We start from the raw sequence: 11,207 nt of genomic DNA, 5'->3' as shown, positions 1-11,207 counted from the left end.
AGATGGCAGGTTTTTTGTATTTTTTAAACAAACTATTTTAGCAATTTGCTTGCCCAGCTCATGAGGTCATGCTGAGGTCTAGCCAGAAGGCTACATTATCTCCCAACATGTACTTGAAAGCCACTGACACTGTGGTGCAACCTAGAGAGAACAAAATCACACCATTTAAATCGATTTACATTTAAATAGTTATCCATAGGATGGGTTAATATGGCATCCTATAATGGACGAACATACACACTATCCATTAGTGTACAAATACTCCTAATTCATGACAAAAAAAGGAAAGAGATATTTGTTATGTATATATTTAATGTAAAGTCTGGTTTGTTACTACTAGTGTACTCTCGCGAGAGCATGTAACTGGAGCCCAGTGGCGACGAGAGTAGACTAGAGTAGAGTTTGTGTTGTCGAAGAAGGAGGAAGGCAGCAAAGAAGAGGGGAAGACAGCAGTACAAAACATTGAAAGTGGGAGAAATAGACGGGGTTTTCGACATGGCATCAGGCGATACCCTGTACATAGAAACGGATGGATCGGAGATGCCTGCTGAGATAGTGGAGCTTCATGAAATAGAAGTGGAGACTATCGAGACAACAGTTGTTGGAGACGACGATGAACATCAGCCTATGATCGCTTTACAGCCTCTCGACACAGATGATCCACATTCGCTTCATCATCACCAAGAGGTTATTTTGGTGCAAACCCGAGAAGAGGTGGTGGGTGAAGATGATTCGGACCTACATGCGGACGACGGTTATGAGGATCAGATCCTTATCCCGGTACCGGCAGTAGAAGAGGACTACATCGAACAGACTCTGGTGACTGTAGCTGCGAAGAGCTCGACGGGGCGGATGAAGAAAGGGGGAAGCGGGAAGAGAGCGGGCAAAAAGAGCTATTTGGGTGGATCAGAAGCCAGTGGGAGAAAATGGGAGCAGAAACAGGTTCAGATAAAGACTTTGGAGGGAGAGTTTTCAGTCACGATGTGGGCATCGGGTAAGTTGAGAGGTGGTTGTGAATTCTTGCAAGCTGGGTACTCGCATTGTTCTCAGTGTTTGTGCCCTGTGTGACAGGGCCTCGAGCGGGCGTTGTCCTCCAACGAACGCATGTTGGATTTCTAATTGTTTAGAATTGAGAACAAGATACAGTCCATTCGAAATGTTTTTGTTTTTATGGGAAGCCATGTTTTATGTGTTGCTGGGCGCCGCCATGTTCCCCCGGTCCAGTATGGCCGCCCGAAAAAATGGCGTTGATTTGGCCGGGGAAGATGGCGGCGAGTGGGAGAGCGAGCGCGCTGCTGCTGGCTCCGGGACTAGGCCGCTGTGGCGCAGTTCTAGCATTGGGGCCTCCGAGTCTGAGGAGCGGGGGGAGGGTTGAGCTGTCACAATACTCGATGCCTTAGGACTTGCTCCCGTTAGCTTAGCCACGCCACGGTAGTTAACTGAGATAGCAGACCGATGACTCGTAAACTGATAGAATACACGATGCACCAGTTCAGTCGTTTGTTTTTAGAACTTGGAATGAAAAAAAGTCTTCACGTTCTTTTTCAAATTCACGTGATGAGCTTGAAACCGGCGGTGTAGTCAATCCGTTGATCTGAACGTTTAAACACGCTGTTTTGTCCGTCTAATCAATCAGTGAGGTTTCTACTGTTAGTTTCTAGTCATGGAGAAAACTCATGGGATGTATAATGCTTTCAAACAGCTTCCTATACATGATAAGCCTGATGTAAAGCTACAGCATTTATGGTATCAACAGACGTGCGTTAATTTATCAAATGCATTCTGCATTCACGTAGTTTATTACACTCAATTAGTGGTTTCTTGTTCTTGGTTTCTTGTTCTTGGTTTATACCACAATGTGTGATTTCCAATAAAGTCACGTATAAAACGATAGCAATAGGAAACCCTTGCAATGATTTATACTAGACACACCCCCTAAGACACTGTGCCAGTGGTGCTTACAGTGAATCCAACTCAAAATGACTAGAATAGGGCTGCTTTGCTCTGTTCATGGCTTTAGCTTTAGGTTTTCCAATCACAGTTTTAAATGAACCAAGTTTAGTTTATCTTCCAGATAACGGGAACAAAAACCACCGGCAATCATTTACTAGATACAAAGATATGGTCCATAATTCATATGATAGATGTGTATTATATTGTAATGTTTGCTCTCCTGTCTGTGTGTGCCTCTCTTTACCTCTTGGGCCCATTGTATCTTCCATTTTAATTTTCTCCTAGATGACAAGAAGGACATAGACCATGAGGAGCAGATAATCGGGGAGAACTCCCCTCCAGACTACTCAGAGTACATGACAGGGAAGAAGCTTCCCCCAGGAGGCATCCCAGGCATTGACCTGTCAGACCCCAAACAGCTGGCAGAGTTTGCCAGGTACATTACATTTAGTAATTTTTTAGTCATTTAGCATACGCTCTTACCCAGAATGACTTACTGTAGGTAAGATGGGACATGGATTGACTGATTCTTATTATTTATAGTGTAATATTTGTTATTTGTATGTTGCTTTGGATAAAAGCGTCTGGTAAACGAGTGAAATGTATAAGCGGGATACAACATTTTTATGACAATTTTCCATTTACATTATTCTGGGGGTACTAAGGTGTGAGGAATTATTATATTTTGTTTAATGGTGTATTATATCTGGCTCCCAGGATGAAACCACGGAAGATCAAAGAAGACGATGCTCCCAGGACGATAGCCTGTCCCCACAAAGTGAGTGTGTTTTCAATGTACAGGAACAAGGATTCCGAATGTTCATGTCCAAAACCTTATTGGAGTAAAGTAACATTGTGGGGTTTTGTTTTTTTCTATGGTTCCGGCCATGATCTAACAGCCTATGGATTAGTATAAAACAGTCCTGCATCAGAGGATCTGTGTGTAGGAATGGGCCCCTTCAAAAGAATTGAACTTTATCTGACAACACTTGTTGTTCAAAAATGCCACTAGGTGGCAGTATGTCAATGGGGGTGTGTGTGTGTTTTTGTTTTACATAATTTTATGATCGTTCTTTATATACAGTAATTTTTGGACTATAAAGGCGCACTGTTATATAAACCGCAGAAGCTAAATTGAATGATGTGTACATATATAAGCCACACTGGACTATAAGCCGCAGGTGTTTTAATGTTTGATTACCATATGTAAGGGTTCGTGCACAGAGGGGATGGTTGGGAAAGAGATGGCAGCTTTAGGAAGCTCCCATTTATCAGCCGTTAGCTGTAACAATCCATAGATTAGCCGCACCGTTATATAAGCCACAGGGCCAAAAAAATGGGACAAAAGGCACGGCTTATAGTCAGAAGATTACGGTAAATATGACTTAGAGGCTAAAATGTGTACTGTTTGTGTCTCCTCAGGGCTGCACAAAGATGTTCAGGGACAACTCAGCGATGAGGAAGCACCTGCACACACACGGTCCGCGGGTGCATGTGTGTGCTGAGTGCGGCAAGGCCTTTGTAGAGAGCTCCAAGTTAAAAAGACATCAGCTGGTTCACACCGGAGAGAAACCCTTCCAGGTCTGTCAGCCATCTCCCCATCTCCTTAAAGAGGAATCTCCGGATTCTCCAGTAGTAGCCAGCATATTGTTCTCTGTAGAGAAACAAAAAGAGTACAATTTGGTCTCTTCTCAAATTCAGCTTTTTGTTTTAGTCTATATGTGGTTTGAGCCACACGCACACCTGCCAGCTTTCTGAAGGCAACTTCAGATTGTCACCCCAACAGTACAGCCTGACTAGCCTAACTCTTTGTCTTCTCCTCTCCCCTCTGCAGTGCACGTTTGAAGGCTGTGGAAAGCGCTTTTCTCTGGACTTTAACTTGCGCACGCACGTGCGCATTCACACTGGTGACCGGCCGTATGTCTGCCCGTTTGACGGCTGCAACAAAAAGTTTGCTCAGTCTACCAACCTCAAGTCTCACATCCTCACACATGCCAAAGCTAAAAACAATCAGTGAGCCAGCCTTGGCAGAGACATGCCACTGCGCCCCTCTACCCCCCCACCACCCTCCATGCCCCACTACCACAGCATCGTCCTGTGACCTGTGTCCTCTTCAGAGATATGATGAAATTCCCCCTTTGTATCGTTTCTAGAAAAAAAAGTGTTTTATGAGAGAATGACCTTAAGACTTTTTGATATGTGTGGTGGTAATAATGAGGCACTCTTGAAATGACGCAGAACCCCCCCTCCCCCTCCCGCCCACCAAGCTCCCTGAGAGAAAAGATGACGGTTTCTTCTTGTGAAGATGTGAACGGAATTCTTGGATCTGAAAGATGACAACTTTCTTTATTTCTACTTCAGCCGAGAAGAGCCTAAAGTCTAGTCTAACCATCCATCAGCATAGTAAAATTTAATTAATTGCTTTTTAATTTTGTACTTTTCCTAAGTGTGCATATTGTACACTTCTTTTGGCATAAGCTTAGTGGTATTATGTATGTATATTTTTCCTTGAGAAGTGAAATCTGTGACGTCTCCTCATGGGGGAGATTTGGCAGTGGTTGTACCTCCTAATGTTTTACAGACAGTTGCTTTGGAGGGATATGGGGTGATCTCTACAGACCTTCATTTTGTATAATTGTAACGTACAGATATATCGGAATCATGTAGATAGTAGTAATGTGATTTACCTAGTGTTAACAGATTAATTAAAACCATTATTTTCCCATTGCACTGTCAGATGCAAAAAAAACAATCTGTCATGTCTGTTGATTACATCACACCCCCTTCTTTTCTGTTTAACTCAACCAGACATGGTGCTCAGTTGCATTGTGAGAATGTATTGTCCAACCTGCACTAACCCATGCTAATATTGACTTCCCCCACTTCATAAGGCCTATACAGAACCCAAGGGTCCCTAGCAAGCTCCTTCTAGGATGTGTGTTTCTGAGAATGCGATGTGTGTAGACTTCAGGTGTGGGTATGTGATAGATGATTAGACTTGTTCTGACGCCATTTTGAATGTGACACTTCCTCTGATCTGTTGGTTCTTGAAAGGGACTATTTCTATTGGCTCCCAAATCTGAATAAAGACATGGCTGATCTTAAAGACATTGGTTATGGTGACTGCATGTATAACAATGGAATTGCTATGGTGACATGCTTGACAGTTGGGATTTTATGAACATAGTTCTTTGTGGAGAAGACTTGTACGACTGACAAGATAAAGCAGATCCCAGATAGAAAATAGTAAACTTATAAATACAAGATAGCACCATGTATATTAGCAGGCTCAACACAAAAGATGAACACACTTGACAAAGTTGAAAATAATTGTATTCAGTGTTCACAATTCACATAAAAAGCAGTCTTTCACATAGTGCATGGTAATTTGTCTTAAAAAAAAAAAAAGTAAATCAGTGCAAAGATGCTGGTTGATTGACTAATGCTGAATAAATGTGTTGAGCGAATCAAAATTCACCAGGCAGTATTTGGTAGTTGGAACAACAATTGCACAACAGGACAACCTTCCTTTCTTATTGACCCACCAAACATAAAGTTCACATTCCACAGAATAAAAGGGTGTAACATGCATTAACATAATTATGTTAAAAAATCTGATATAGAAGTACCGTGATTCACGTAGGCTAGAATTGTGTCGCTGATATGAGACCAGAAATCTAAATCTTAAAGACAAAAGAAAATCTCCTTCGTGAGAATCACACAACCTGAGTAGAAGGATCCATGCTTGACTAAATCTGGTTAACGGTCTCACATAAATAAAAATGTTTGGGATAAACAAATTCTTCAGAGAATATAATATTGCATAAAGATACATTCAAGGTCCATGTTTGTGGAACCACCAGAACCTGTATTTTTCATACTCTGGAGGCAGTAGTCCTGTGTAGGGCAGGTCAAGAGAGGGGACATGTTTAACACAGCTGCAGACTGGCTGACAGCTGCAGTAACAGACTGGCATTCAACCCAAATTAACCCTCAAGTTCTGCCTGCTAAGCAATTGTTGATATCGGAAAATATCTGACGGGTAAGGTAACCAATAGGGTGGCAGTTAAACCTAGCCACTTGGAGAGCAAGTGAAAGCCAGGAATTGCCATCTTCCAAACATCTCAGATATACTACTGGTCTTAGTAGTTAATAGGGGATGACACAGCAGGACCCAATGTGCATTTGGCAGACAGTTCAGTCTTTCTCAAGGGCGGCCAGCAGGGGGGGGTAGTTGGGCGTTCCCCAGCCAGTGACGGGGTCCCAAGATGGGGCTGCACAGAAGCCCTTCCCCTGCACCTGCTCATCCAGGCAGCCCAGGTGACAGCCCTCGATGACCTGAGAGATGGGAGAGAGCAGTTTAGACAGACTACTTTATTCCCAATGTGGTGAGTGTCTGTATAGAAGTGGGACATCCCACACAAATACACACATTTTAAACTCCGGTACTATGTGGTGGAAAAGCAACTTAGGATGAGGATTCAGAGGCTTGTCTGACTGAAGAAGATTCTGCTTAATGATAATGATTCTTACGTCAAACAAACCCTGTCCCTTCAGCTGGTAGAGGCGAGGGTTGAGGAAGCCCAGAGCAGGAAGGCCCTTCTGCAGGCGCTGGTCATTAATCAGAGACAAAATTCCTCCCACCACAGGAGTGGAGGCCTGGAGACAAACACACAAAATATAATACCAGTAAATACCAGTTACATGGAACCTAGATATTAGTCCTGCCCAGGGCTGGTTCAGACTGGGCGATCTTCCTCCTGGATTCTCTCAAAAAGCCAAATGCAACCGTACCTCCTTCACTCCTCAAAAAAAAAAAAAAACATTCCAAAATGTCTGGTTGGGTAAAACCATGTAGAGATCTATACTTGCACCAGTCTATGCGTGATCCATTAGCTATTTTTCAAGGAAAGGAAGGTTGCATCTCAGAGAATTCAAACAGGAGCCTGGAGAGAAGCTTCCTGCTTACCGAGGTTCCAGACACCCAGGGGATCGGCACTCTGTTGGTGACCACCCAGTAGTTGTCAGACAGGGCGGCCAGATCGGGGTAGGCCCGCCCACTGGTGTTGAAGTAGGTCTGTGGGGGCAGGCCGGCCACACCCTTCAGGTAGCTCTGCACGGCACTGACCTGCAGGAGGACAGAGACACAGTAGAATAGGAGAAACACATACAGGGTTGGTGACCATCATGGTCAACATGCGCTTACACCAGCTAGTGAGGAAAACATAGAAACGCTGAAGTAACACCTACGTTTCACCTGAACTGGCCTGCCATAGGGCTGAGACTAAAAGTCAGTAGGCAATTATTTCATTTTTTCCAACTAAATGTTGCTTTGGTCAGGACTCTACCTGGTAGTCAGGCATGGTGAACACATTGCTGAATCCTCCTCCACTGATGTAGTCTGTCACCTCATAGGTCAGCTTGAACGGGTTCTTGAATGAGGTTCCACCCACTGTGGTCACATAGGGGCTACCAGACAACACAGAAACAGTACCACAGATAAACTAACAAGGATTTCTGGGAAACACTCAATCCTCAAATTTGAAAACTGGGAAAAAATCCCCTTCAAATCAAGAAACTCAATTTATAAAATACCAAACGTATTCCAGTGCTGTCCTAGTACAAGGCTCACCTAGAGGCAGGGAAGCTAGGTCTGAAGGAGTTTTGCCCCTTGGTCATGTGTCTGCAGCCAGCCCCACTATCACCTAGGACAAGAATAAACACGTTAACACAGCATCTAACAATTACAGCTTTGACTAAGTAACCCCAATGTCACAGAACATTTTATTTATTATTTACATATTTTATTTATTTATTCCACGTCAAGGTATAGATCCACCATATCACCCTGTAAACTAAATGCTGTAAAGTAAACATTTCACATTTTAAAGCCACATCTTTATCTGACCCCAAAGCATGCGTTTTCACACTAACTCAATGACGTTGCCATGGAGTTCGAGACCTTGTCTCCTACTAAAGTCCCCAGAGCGTCTGCATCGACTGCACACTGTCAGCCAAGTGGTGACATTTACAGATCCCGTTAAAAAGAACCACTCGCCCGTATGCCGTCCTTCGTCTACATGCACATTCAACCCCAATACTAGAACCGAGCAACTGTCCGTGGAAAGTATCCTTCCTTCCCATGTGCCCTTGTTTACACGATGCCCCAGATTTCACCATGACTGGTCAGCCGTCTCCTCGAGTTGCGAGGGGAGCCCATGGGAGGGAACACATGTCAGGGTTAAAGGGCCACGCAGGCTCTGTCTGACCTGAGGCGAACAGTATGGAGAGCCCCCTGACGCCAGCCTTCATAAACTCAGTGTTGATGCGGTTCATGTAGGCGGAGGACAGGCTGTCCTCGTCGTCTCCGTAGCTGATGGTGTGGACCCAGGGCAGAGAGGACATGTTGCTGAGCAACACCATCCACAGGAGAAACGGCTCCTGGGTCTCGTGGCGACCTGGGAGGAGAAGCGAAAGATCAGGATCATGAACTCATTTGAGTAAAAAGATTCAACGTTAAAAATAAAATTCCAAGAGAAAATCTTCTAGCTGTTAGACCGTACCGGGGTTGGTGAAGACCCAGGTGGAGATGTTGGCTCCAGTGCTCATGATGTACTCCACATCCAGACTGGCCTCCAGGCCTGCCTTGCCCCCACCCTGCTGGCCCACCACACGGTCCACTTTGGACAGGTGCTGGAAGCCATGCCCAAACATGGTCATAAACTCTGCCAGGTCAGCAGGATGGTAGTACTGCTCCAGAAACTGAGGGAGGAAAAGCACAATGATCAAATCCCATCTCATAAAAGGATTAATCAGTGACATTGCCTGACCCTTCCTAAGTGAGACTTTGGATGAGCGATAGAGCATTTGGTTGCAAATCAAGAGGTCGCAGGTTCAAATCCCTCATGACTGCATGTTGCTTTGGATAATATCATCCACAGAAATGAACACGTTATTTGTATTTATTCATTCAGACAGTGAATGAGGAGTTCCTGTACGAACAGTACCTGGGCCACAGCCTGGCTGTTGTTGGAAGCAGATCCCACGTCAGCAGCTGTGAGGTTGTAGCGGCTCCTCAGGATGCTGGGTGTCACTCCCAGATGGAACCCCTGCCCGGAGCGCCTCTTTTGGGCCAGGAACTCATTGAGGCCCTGCCCCTCGGGTGGGAAGCGGTGGAGCCCGCCCACTGTGAGAGAAAAGAATGTCACTGCACAGACACACCCTTAGTCAGGTCACAACCTGACCCATCTCTTTGATCCTATGAGACAGACACAAACAGTTCACCCGACCCAGCTATAAATAATAAGTAGTAAGGATTCATCATGCAAAAGCAAAGGATGTGTACATCTTAGGCTTCTCTTTGTGGATGAAAAGCAGATGTGATTGTGAGGCCTGGTTGTTAGCAGACAGCACCAGTGTGCCGACACCTTCAACTCACACCATCAGAGAAGGGCAGTGGTTCTGAGCTCACCAAAGTCCAGGTGGGGGTGAACGGTCGGGTGAACCTTGTACCGGGAGGGGGACCTCACCAGGGTCTGGCCATCTCTAGCGTAGCGGTGGAACTCACTTCCTGGAAGCAGCATCTCTGCCACCCTGGAAAAGGAGTCAACAATGAAGAAAGCCAGGGCATAGTCTGGACTTCAGGCCACCATCTTAACTAAGGTAAATGTGTTCAGGAAATCATGTTAGCTTGTAACACGTGTATGCTTACATATACATATCCTCTCTTTCAGTACCTCAATGAGGAACTAGAGTTAGCAGTTTTAGGTGGGAAAACGGCATCAGTGGCTATTTTAGAGAAGTTCCTTACCCAGCAGTCATGGTGCACTGGAGGAAGTCCCCAGTCTCAACAGTGAGACAGTCTCGGATTCCGTGCATCTGCAGCCAATTACGTACAACCTTGTGGGTCACCTGGGACGGGCGGACCAATGAGGCCACCTCTTCCAGAGTCAGGTGCTTCCCTATGAGTAACAGAGAAGTGAACGGCCTTTCATTATCTCAAATCTGAAAATTATGGTGTGTGATGGATGGAGCTTGAAGCATAAATATGCGCCTAACCGTATTGTGCTGAGTCAGGGTCCGACACAGCTCTGAGCTGCTGTTCCAGAAGGTCAACATTCTGCTGCTTCAAGGCAAAGGTCAGCTCCAAATGCTCATAGGGATCCACCTTGCCCACATGAGTCCATTCCTCTGGGATTCTGACAGAAACAGAACAAGTTGTTCCAGAGTCTACACACATAGCTTCAGATTTCAGTCATTTGCAAACCCCGACATATCCTTGGAGCCGTTATCTTACACTGTGTAATGAAATCACTAGATTTGGCCTATTGTAACAATGGCAGTGGTGCAAATGAAACAACAAATTTCATATATTTTGTTACTGATCTAATCGACCAAGGTCTCATATCTATTAATGTTCCACCAGTACCAGGCTTGAATGCTTACAAGATGTCTTGGTCAGCTTCGAGGTGCTCAGCTACAACGAACGAGCAGCAAATTAGTGCGCAGATGGATATTCTGGCATGTACAAACAAAGTGTTAAAATACAGAAGGTAGGGTTAGAAACCATCCATACAGAACATTCTCAAGGTTTGACCTCTAGTCTACATAAAGGATAACAAATACCAACATGCTTAAATGACACCCATATACACTGAGTGTATATGGGACATAATACATGACCACTGTTGCGTATAAATTACACTGGCACACTACAATGTCTCGATGTAAACAAAGACCCGACTCGACCCCGAAGTTTACTGGGTCATTTCATTAGCTTGTTGTTGTAGCTAGCAACTGGCATCTGTTAAAGTTTAGACTTGTACCCTAACGATAGCTCCACAACACCAAACTTTCAAGTCTTGTAACACTTACAAAATCTTCATCATGGAAACATGAATCTATTCCTTTCTCAGGAGTCGTTTATTTGAACCTTTGATTCAGACGCTATGCTAGTCCGTTTATTTTATGGTGGGTCGTCACATGACAGGAAAAAACCTCTGTCACGTGAGTAGGGAGGGTGTGCTCGTGACATTTAGCAAGAAGTTCTGTCTCGTGCAAATTTATTGAAACGGCCTTGATCATCAAAATAACTTAGATCTGATTCAGATTGGGATATGCAGTGATGTACGGAACAATAACATTTAGTTTTTAAAAGTACTAAATATACGTATTTGAAAAACAGCTCCACCTAGACATCTATCCATGTAGTATAGAACAAGAAACAAGGTGAAAAAAATATCAATGAGACATTT

The 11,207-nt window shown here is 44.4% G+C and overlaps 2 protein-coding genes across 2 annotated transcripts; one reads left to right on the top strand and one right to left on the bottom strand.

Moving 5' to 3' along the window:
• Positions 1–383: 383 nt before the first annotated feature.
• yy1a (YY1 transcription factor a) lies at positions 384–5,059 on the top strand. Its single transcript, XM_084678016.1, has 5 exons — positions 384–994; positions 2,239–2,389; positions 2,671–2,731; positions 3,376–3,534; positions 3,788–5,059. The coding sequence occupies exons 1-5, from the start codon at positions 496–498 to the stop codon at positions 3,968–3,970; spliced, it is 1,053 nt and encodes a 350-aa protein (XP_084534142.1). The 5' UTR covers positions 384–495; the 3' UTR covers positions 3,971–5,059.
• Positions 5,060–5,268: 209 nt separating this feature from the next.
• tpp1 (tripeptidyl peptidase I) lies at positions 5,269–11,149 on the bottom strand. Its single transcript, XM_084677908.1, has 13 exons — positions 10,828–11,149; positions 10,399–10,470; positions 10,012–10,151; positions 9,764–9,914; positions 9,425–9,546; positions 8,961–9,139; positions 8,517–8,715; positions 8,223–8,411; positions 7,586–7,658; positions 7,302–7,422; positions 6,923–7,081; positions 6,487–6,612; positions 5,269–6,291 (listed from the first exon to the last, which is right to left on the bottom strand). The coding sequence occupies exons 1-13, from the start codon at positions 10,839–10,841 to the stop codon at positions 6,151–6,153; spliced, it is 1,686 nt and encodes a 561-aa protein (XP_084534034.1). The 5' UTR covers positions 10,842–11,149; the 3' UTR covers positions 5,269–6,150.
• Positions 11,150–11,207: the final 58 nt, after the last annotated feature.

The sequence above is a fragment of the Hypomesus nipponensis genome, chromosome 3, assembly GCF_054491055.1.
Source record: "Hypomesus nipponensis isolate SF chromosome 3, ASM5449105v1, whole genome shotgun sequence".
NCBI lineage: Eukaryota > Metazoa > Chordata > Actinopteri > Osmeriformes > Osmeridae > Hypomesus > Hypomesus nipponensis.
Note: the sequence above shows the minus strand (reverse complement) of the source record. Positions and strands in the feature narration are given on the sequence as shown.

Bases quoted from the DNA above. Each gene is read 5' to 3' on its own strand.
- tpp1 (XM_084677908.1), bottom strand. The intron at 9,915-10,011 runs GTTAGGCGCATA...TGTTACTCATAG, and splicing joins CCCTGACTCAGCACAATACG to GGAAGCACCTGACTCTGGAA. The intron at 8,412-8,516 runs GTACGGTCTAAC...TTCTCCTCCCAG, and splicing joins CTGGGTCTTCACCAACCCCG to GTCGCCACGAGACCCAGGAG.
- yy1a (XM_084678016.1), top strand. From the start codon at position 496: ATGGCATCAGGCGATACCCTGTACATAGAAACGGATGGATCGGAGATG. The intron at 995-2,238 runs GTAAGTTGAGAG...ATTTTCTCCTAG, and splicing joins AGTCACGATGTGGGCATCGG to ATGACAAGAAGGACATAGAC. The intron at 2,732-3,375 runs GTGAGTGTGTTT...GTGTCTCCTCAG, and splicing joins CGATAGCCTGTCCCCACAAA to GGCTGCACAAAGATGTTCAG.